This window comes from Monopterus albus, unplaced genomic scaffold, assembly GCF_001952655.1.
Source record: "Monopterus albus unplaced genomic scaffold, M_albus_1.0 scaffold342.1, whole genome shotgun sequence".
Classification (NCBI taxonomy): domain Eukaryota; kingdom Metazoa; phylum Chordata; class Actinopteri; order Synbranchiformes; family Synbranchidae; genus Monopterus; species Monopterus albus.
The window spans coordinates 95,891-104,667 of NW_018128222.1; the positions used below are offsets into that span (position 1 = coordinate 95,891).

Genomic DNA, 8,777 nt, shown 5'->3' on the forward strand with positions numbered 1-8,777 from the left:
CCTGCTGAAGACATGGCATCAACTAGGGCTTTAAGAGACTGGTGCCGCGCCACATGCGCAGATTACCCCACAGTGGAAATAAAGGACATGTCAACCTCATTCAGAGATGGACTCGCATTTTGTGCCATCATCCACAAACACCGACCTGAATTAATGTAAGTAGTCCACTTGTTTCAAAGACCTGTGCTGACTGTGCAAAGGCATTATAAACCAGATGGACAACGGAAGTGAGGTGCAATAAATCCTTAGTAGTCTATCTACAGGTGTGTTGCATGATTTAAACATTTCTAACATTGCATACACTTAGTTTGTCCTGGTCTGTTTTGGGTTCTGCCCTGAGATTTTGTCCTAACTAGTGCTGTCAAATCTGGAGCAGAGAAGGACCTACAGGCTTTGTCAGACAAATCTCTCCTCTGCTTAATCTCTCTTTGTCTCTCTCCGTATCCTTTCCTTTCCAGTTAAATGGGATTGGTTAGTTTGTTTTACCTTGCACAAACATCCTCTAATGTGATCTGTGGTCTTGAACTGTAGTTTGCCTGTGAGGTACTTTGTCAGTGCAGTATCATCTTAACCATCATTCACATGTTTGTGAGTTTGTCTTTTTGTAAGTGCTCAATTTGTTGTCAACTCTGTTTTTCTTCCCTCACTCCAGAGATTTCAGCTCCCTCTCCAAAGATAACGTTTATCAAAATAACAGGCTGGTGAGTCATTTCCATCTATGCTCTGCACACAAGTCACAATGCAAATGCTTCAACTCTCTTTACTAACACAAAAGACCATAAATGATTTTTACAATAACCTAACTTCATTGTTTGTTTGTGTTTCCTCATGTGTAGGCGTTTGAGGTTGCAGAAACAAAGCTGGGCATCCCTGCGTTGCTGGCCCCAAAGGACATGGTTTCCATCAAAGTGCCTGATTGTTTGAGCATCATCACCTACCTTTACCAGTACTACTACTTCTTCAGCAACAAGTCTCGTGGTGCGTTATAGACCTTTACGCTTTCAAGTTGAAGCTTTGAGGTTTATTGTGTGGCTCAGATGGTGCATTATAAGCTTTGAGGTTTATTGTGTGGCTCAGAGGCACTTTACCATGGCACAAAGTGTTTCAGATCACAAAGAAGTTCCTAGGATTGTCTCTGTGATGTTCTGGGCTCTTTACAAGATCTACAGATTCATGTCTATTGTTCTATTCCACTCTTCACCTTGTATGAATAAAATCCTTAGAAGCATATACACCTTTTATCTTTTCAAAGTAAGACAGCTCAAGCTCACCGTGCTACATTTGCATGTTCTCTATTGACTTTGCAACAGGTCCTGCTAGTTTGAGGTCGTCGCATGTCACTGTCTTAAACAGTCTCACAAAGCATAAAGCTCTGGAGGTACTAGCTCACAGACTTCTTAACATACACATTCTGCCAGTGAACACACTTGTTGTTCCTACTCTTTGCTGTCTTAGCTACTGCGTTAACAGTCGTCGATTCTGGTTTCTCTTTTCTTTTAAGAGCTTGACTCCTCTGGAAACCGGCAGAGATCGTTTGTCCCACACAGGGCCGCGAACAGTGTGCAATTTGTGTTTCATGCCTGTCCACCTTATCCAGAGACATCTGATTGGCAGCAAGGTCTACCATCACAGCTGTTTCAGGTAACAGCACAGGGCACAAGGTATCAGTAGCTTGCATCCAGATTTATTTCAAATGATTAAATGACATTCGGATTAAATTTTATGTGAGTTAGATTATTTAGAGATCAGTGCAGGTCGGTATGTTTCCTTAAGCATTTTTCTGTAGATATGTGTTGTTTACTTTTACAGTACATGTCATTTTTGCCTTTCAGGTGCAAAGTGTGCCACGGCGATCTTTTACCAGAGTCTTGCACACAGGAAAGTGATGCTGGCTCCTTGGTCTGCTCTGACCATAAAACAGACAGTAATAGTACTTGCATAGACTTCAATAAGCAGATTGCATCTACAGAGAATCAGCCCAAATGTAAGTTCCAGGCAGGTTATTTTTCTTTTGGTGGACTGAGTATCACCAGCGTCCCTCATTACACTAAGCAAGCAGAGCCGCAGGACAGACCGGTCTGTAAAAGCCCAGAGATGGAGGGGAGAGGAAGGCGGGAGGGGAGCAGAGAGGTGAAAGACAGAGAAAACAGACACTCCTCTGTTGGACTAAAGAGCGTGGTAAAGAAGCCAGCACCCCTTCCTCCTCAGCCACCCAGTGTTGAAGACAGGACAGTCAAAGGAGCTGGAAATGCTGGAGCTGCAGCTGTTCTGGCAGACAGCAAAAAGCAGCAGGAAGTGAGACAGACTCAGCAGCCCTCTGAGCTCTCTGCAGCATGTGTACGGGTGACAGCAGGAAGTGGTCGGCCAGTTCCTGCACGCAGGAGAATGGTAGACTCTGCTATGGTCCCTGTTGTTGCACCCAGGACCAAATCCTCACCGGCAACAAACAGACCTGCTACTGCAGGTGAGGAAACATTGTGTTATTTGACTGTTGATGTACAGTTTTAGTTTGAATTACTCTCTGTATATTTATGTTCATGACAGATTCATCTCTTCTCCTTCATGACAATGTAAAAAATTAGCAAAGCCATTTTTGTTTTTCTCACTATGTGCAGACAATTCATCCAGCCCCAGTAAATCTCCACACAGTTTGTCTCAAATGTAAGTATACACAAAAACTTTCTTCTTTATCTGTAACTGTGCTTCCTTTACCTTTGGCCTCATGGCTTCTAATCTATTAAATCTAGAAAATAACCAGAGCAGTTTATATTGTTAATACCTTATTTTTGTGGCTTATTACAAAAGTGAATACAAATGTATTTAAAAAAAAATAAATAAAAACTAAAACATAACAAATAGCATAAAACCTCAATGTTGATGCAACCTTAAACATAACAAAAAAGGAAATGTAGAATGTGATTTGCCATAATAGTAATAGTAAATACTGACTGTTTTCCAGTGACTTGTCTCTAAAAGCACCTCTCGTCTTTCCCCTTTCAGCACCAGCCCGACCAGTAGTAGCCCTAAAGTGAAAGCCAGCCACCCGTGGTTGACCATCGTCCATCCCGGACCCTGGACGCAGCTGCCTCCTGCTCCAGCCCTAGTCTCCACTAGTCGATCCAAATCTGTCTCCAACCTGTGGGAGTCCTGCTCCAGACCCAGAGTGCCTCCTCCCAACCCATTTGGAGAGGAGGTGGATGAGAACACCTGGGAGAAGGCTGCTAAACATAAGCCTGCAGACCAGAGCAGTGGCAATCTAACAAATGCATCAGGGGGCACTGACACTGTGGTTTCTTCAGGAGATGCTGAAAATACTGCCAGTAAATCTGATGACAGTAATGTAAAACAACTGGAGAAACCTATTCCACTAAAGAGACCAGAGGGAGCAAGTGCAGTCATTAGTGCAGTGGATACTCCCAGTGAACCAGTGGGAAACAAGAGCGAAACTGGTTCATCTGGCTCATTACCAGATGTGACTGAAGCAGCAGCAGGGCCACGTGCCACTCCAGATGAGGCACAGAGTGAGGTTTTACCCCAGAGTCCTTCTGTGCCTGCTCTCACCTCTGGCCGCTCTCAAAGCTCCTTAGCGGCTGTTGGTCTAACAGAGGCGAGCGAACCAGTCACATCACACCAAAGTGAGGTAGGACTCGAGATAAAGAGCTAAAATCTGACTGATAATAATGAAATCTAACATTTACTTTGCATAACTATGGTGCCTGACTTTGTAGAAAAGGATGTTATGAAATGCTAATGCTTAGTAAACACAGGAGGTTTAGCTGGTTTAAACTGCCACAGGAAGTTGGTTCTTGGTGCCTGTTGTGATTTTAACTTAACACGACAATCGTATATAAAGTAAATTACAGTTTTATTGTACTCTCTTTGTTTAGTTGGGCTGCAAAGAGAATCGAAAACCGGCAATGGCCGAATCAAAGAGTTTCCAAGCCCTTCCACTTAAACTGGCCCCAGCCCCTGGACATGGGTTCCCACTCATCAAGAGGAAGGTACAGTGGCTAAATATAGACCTCAAAGGCAGCTAACAACATCAATATCAATAAATATGTAGCCTATAATGTACATACTGTATAACACATAAATATATTGATATGTTTATGAGCACACATAAACCTGTTGTTGCCCAAAAAGCAAAAATCTGAATGGCTGTTAGGTCTTCCTACTTCATCTGCAACCTTAATCGAAGATTACATGCATTATAAAGTTGATTATTGTAGCCGCCATCACAGGGTTCAGTCATTAGGTTTACTTGTAAAGTCATTCTTGGGTTTGCAGAAATGATGCATGGGTTTTTAGAACGAGATAATCCTAAATTTGAATCGTACATGTCGCTTGACAGGTACAGACCGAGCCAAATGTTTCTAGTGAAGACCTACAAGTCGAGAAGGGAGAACTGCTTAAACACCTGGAGGTACTGGAACAAAGGGGAGTCGAACTGGAGAGGAATCTGAGAGAATGCAAGAATGGTACACCAAACGATTCCTTCTGGTTCTAGACAAAATGATTTACTGATGCAAAATCACTCTCATGATAAATTGTGCACAAACACTAACAATGTAGTGGGGACATTTGTCTCTGCTTTCATTGTCCCTCCTTTAAATTCAGATGAAGATGAAGAGCAAATGCTAGAGGGGTGGTTCACTCTTGTCCATGAGAGACACACTCTGGTGCGCAGACACACAGCGCTGGTTTACCTGTAAGTAGGCTGGACCAGGGTGTTACTCTGACACTGTGTTGTCTGTGCCATTAACAAAAGCTTTCCCGATGTTTACAATTGAATGTGAGTTTTATTATTTTTTGTGTTGTGTTCCCAGGATAAAGCAGCAGAGGTTAGAGGAGAGACAGGCAGATGTGGAGTACAAGCTCAGATGCATCCTTAATAAACCTGGTCAGTGTGTTGCCCCCAACTGTAGCACTTTTCTTATGTGAGCATAAAGAGCTTCATCATTAAAATCACACAAACACACTACATGTTATTTCTTATCAAAAGTGTCAAGATACAGCAGACAAAATGAGTAAAGCAGAGGCTTAGATTGTTCACTGCAGTGAGCTTTGTCTTCTGACATGAAACTGCCTTGGTGTACAAAGAGTTAACACACAAATCAGAAACCTCACTGGGTTCTGTTTCCTGCATGTGGTGACTGCATTTCCCTGCAAAGAGGTAATTTTGTTTTGTTAATGTTACACTCCATCATGTTCACATTCAGAGTGCAACTGGACTCAGGAGGATCGAGGTCGAGAGCAGCAGCTGATGGATGAACTGGTCGCCATCATCGACCAGAGGAACCAGATCATCAGCAGCTTGGATCAGGACAGGCAGAGGTACGCAGCAGAGTCATACGTGGCACCTTCACAGTCAGAGATTTCTATGTTGTAAAGTAGGAATGCAACTATGTTTTTATAATTAGGGAGCAAGAAAAAGATCTGCACTGGGAAGCCACGTCGAAGAACGAAGGTGAGAAAATAAATTTTATCTCAAAAGGTCCCACCTTGTGTGCAGGTCCTCTCCTATCTGCATCTTCCTCTCCTCTCTGCTTAGGAAGAGCAGATTTAGCCTTGGATTTTTCAAAACACATGAATGCCCTGCACCCACGCCTGCTCACAGAAACATTTGAATAAGATAACTCGTGTTTTTCTGCATAACTCTGCACTTTGTCTCCCCAGAGTCCCAGAAAGAAAGACTAAAAGATCTAAAGAAGTCAAAGGGAAAATTCAAGTCCACAAAAGTTTTTAAGATGTTCAACCATAAAGGAGAGAGTACCAACAAGAAGAGCTGAAGTAGTATCACAACTGCAGAAATTTGACACAGATACAGAACTCTCACAGACAACAAACTCATCCATATGTTTAGATGGCATCATATGAAAGAGTTTAAATTCACTAAGAGCAGCTCAGTAGCAGCTGATTCTCACTGTAAATGATTCAGTGTACACTTTCTCTCCCGTGTTTCTTCACTTGCCCTGTCTGCTTTATGGAATCAATATTTATTTTACTACATACCTGTGTTGGTTGAAATATGCAATAAATATTTATTTGAGAAAGTTTGTATCTTGTCCTTGGAGGAGAATTGTATATTCCATGATTAAGAAACATTTCAAAGTGTTTTTGAGATGCTAGTTATCTTCTGTGCTGAAAAAAGCCCATTTAAATTCACAGTGAGTGAGTCAGGTAAATCCCACTGATACGGGGTTCTGTGTGGCTATTTTAAGATGAATGCAAGAGCATTTACTTTGCTTTTCACCACACTTTCACCACACCACACTGTATCGTAACAATACTTTTTTTATTATTCATTTTACTGTAACGTTATTGTTATGAACACTGGAATGAATAGTTTAGGAATCTCAGAGCTGAAAAGAGTGGTGCAATATTTATTCTAGGTGTAATCCCTCCTTTGTTTATCTGTCATCCATGATTTTGTGACTCTTATTCCCCATTTTGTATTGAGAGTTTGTTCATTGCACAGATCAGATTTTGGGTAACAGTTGAGGAATTTTCAATAGTTTACAAATCAAACTAAGTAAAACAGGGTAGAAATATGAACAAAGAAGCTTCCCACTATTTCACTTCAATATGAAACAAACACGAGTTTTGTTTAATGACACTAGACCAAAGGGTGAAACTTTATAAAACACCAGTTTGATTACACTGCAGGACAAGCGGAACGAAACGAGCGTTCCTCTTTACCCACCGGAATGTTTACCAACGCACCAAGCCACCGGAAGTTAAAAGCTCTCAGCGTTCACGTTGGTTACTGTTAACGAAAATAGTGTATTTAGTGTAAGTATTTTAGCAGTAAAGATTCAGAGGGACCTACACGAGCTTAAAGCCAAATCATGTCCGACAACGAAGATAAGTAAGTGACGACACATGGATTTAAAATTCGATATTTTGCTTAATTTGTATAGGAACACAACGCGGCATGATGTTTTAGCTAACTACCGTGTTTTTCCAATTGTGGTTTTTGTTGAATTTGTAGTTTCGACGATGGAGATTTTGATGATGCTGAGGAGGATGAGGGATTAGATGACCTGGAAAACGTGGAGGATGTAAGTTTAAATGTTAGATTATTGGGGTTCTTAGTGTTGCTACTTGAACTTTCCAGTATTCTGTACCGCGGCTACTTGTTCATGTAACGTGGTCCAGGTGTATTGCGTCCAAACTGGTTTGCTTTGCTCTTATGGACAGGAAGACCAGGAGAATGTGCAGATCTTGCCCGCAGGAGAAGGTCAGCAGGCAAACCAGAAGAGGATCACAACACCGTACATGACCAAATACGAGAGGGCCAGAGTGCTGGGGACACGAGCACTACAGATTGCGTGAGTGTTGTCGGATGTATGAACCTACACACTGATTCTCGTTGTGTGGGTTCAGATCTGACCTCTGACCTTTAGTGTGTTAGGGGAGCAAGACCAACAACCACAGCACTCATCAGTTGTGTAGTTTGTGTTACTCACTGTTTGAGTTAGAGTTTTAGAAGAGGGTTACATTTTGAAACTAGTCTGAATATCATTATTTGACTCAAATGAACTATTAATAATGCTTCCTCCTTCCTGTTTGGTCCTTATATTCACATTAAAGTGTCCTGTACATAAACTTCCTAAGAAACTACCTTCAATTTCCCCAAAATATAAATGATATTGAGATATTTATTTTAAAAAAAAGTGTTTGGTCGTGCCATATCTTTCAACTGGAAACTCAAGGAAAGATCTGGACGTAAAGCTCAGATGAAACTCAACAAACGGAGCAGAAAAGACATTTTAGATTAATGGTAAGAAAACCAGCACTGTGGTGAAAGTAAACCTCTGTCACGTACAGTGACTTGATTGTATGATTTGTTTGGCACACATCAATACTTGAAAAAGTGTTCTGTACCAATAGCCAGCACTAATGTTTTATTGGGTGGTTTGGATTTTTGCCACTGACATATAGACTGATTCACTATTCGCTGACTTGTTCCAAACAGAATGTGTGCTCCAGTCATGGTCGAGCTGGAGGGAGAGACAGACCCCTTGCAAATAGCTATGAAGGAGCTCAAGTAAGTGAGAAGGTCTATATTGTGAGAGGTAGAGCTTGTCTGTGCTCTCCAGTGTCTCTCTGTGATTTGTGTTTGTTTTGTCCTCCCAACAGGAGCAGAAAGATCCCCATCATCATCCGCAGGTACCTTCCTGATGGGAGCTACGAGGACTGGGGCTGTGACGAGCTCATCATAGCTGATTAAAGAGCAAAACCATATTCACTGATGTGATGTCAGGGACATAAGGCTTAGATTACATTAGTTCACAGTTTAACCAACAACACTATCCAAATGAGGAACAAATGATGAACAATGAAATGTACCGCATGGCAAAATACCTTTATCTACCTTGAGCTCTTCTCATTATATGGCATGAAATACCCTTGATCAGAATAGACATTATTGTCATTGCACATGAAACAATCCACAGATTTATATGGGAGTACTTTGTTTCTAACAGCTGCATTTTGACTGAGAGCCACAAGTAATGTGTGGCTTAAGCTAAGCAGCTAGTTGGTTTTACTAATTATTCCTATACTGTCTTTATTATATAGCATTTTTGAGGCAGCCATGTGACTTATGTGCTCAAATTGTTGTATTGTTATAAATAAACTTTTTTGTATAAATGATCTTGTCTTATTCATATTAGTCACAGGGGTTTGAACTGAGTGAGAACTTCTCCTGTCTGGGTTCATCTGTCTGTGTCACAGAGATTGGACAGTGTAGTCATCCAGTGAACCAGTTACAC

General features: G+C 41.4%; 2 protein-coding genes across 6 annotated transcripts in view; both read left to right on the top strand.

Moving 5' to 3' along the window:
* LOC109974625 (MICAL-like protein 1) overlaps positions 1 to 6,049 on the top strand; it is a 7,185-nt gene extending 1,136 nt beyond the window's left edge. The window contains exons 1-15 of one of the 5 annotated variants that reach the window (XM_020624925.1): positions 7 to 155; positions 653 to 701; positions 837 to 978; positions 1,311 to 1,378; positions 1,502 to 1,641; positions 1,833 to 2,464; positions 2,616 to 2,661; positions 3,001 to 3,640; positions 3,888 to 4,001; positions 4,352 to 4,478; positions 4,618 to 4,708; positions 4,827 to 4,900; positions 5,220 to 5,334; positions 5,421 to 5,467; positions 5,677 to 6,049. In XM_020624925.1, coding sequence (XP_020480581.1) covers positions 13 to 155; positions 653 to 701; positions 837 to 978; positions 1,311 to 1,378; positions 1,502 to 1,641; positions 1,833 to 2,464; positions 2,616 to 2,661; positions 3,001 to 3,640; positions 3,888 to 4,001; positions 4,352 to 4,478; positions 4,618 to 4,708; positions 4,827 to 4,900; positions 5,220 to 5,334; positions 5,421 to 5,467; positions 5,677 to 5,789 — 2,541 coding nt within the window. In that variant the 5' untranslated portion in view covers positions 7 to 12 and the 3' untranslated portion in view covers positions 5,790 to 6,049. Of the gene's footprint in view, positions 1 to 6; positions 156 to 189; positions 264 to 301; positions 544 to 652; positions 702 to 836; positions 979 to 1,310; positions 1,379 to 1,501; positions 1,662 to 1,832; positions 2,465 to 2,615; positions 2,662 to 3,000; positions 3,641 to 3,887; positions 4,002 to 4,351; positions 4,479 to 4,617; positions 4,709 to 4,826; positions 4,901 to 5,219; positions 5,335 to 5,420; positions 5,468 to 5,676 lie in introns of those variants that run through there. The other 4 variants (XM_020624928.1, XM_020624930.1, XM_020624929.1 and 1 more) reach the window with 4 other exon arrangements.
* A 645-nt stretch (positions 6,050 to 6,694) lies between these two features.
* polr2f (RNA polymerase II, I and III subunit F) lies at positions 6,695 to 8,332 on the top strand. Its single transcript, XM_020624983.1, has 5 exons — positions 6,695 to 6,868; positions 6,992 to 7,061; positions 7,201 to 7,331; positions 7,979 to 8,050; positions 8,143 to 8,332. Exons 1-5 carry the CDS (start codon positions 6,849 to 6,851, stop codon positions 8,231 to 8,233), a joined length of 384 nt encoding a protein of 127 aa, XP_020480639.1. The 5' UTR covers positions 6,695 to 6,848; the 3' UTR covers positions 8,234 to 8,332.
* The last annotated feature ends 445 nt before the right edge of the window (positions 8,333 to 8,777 follow it).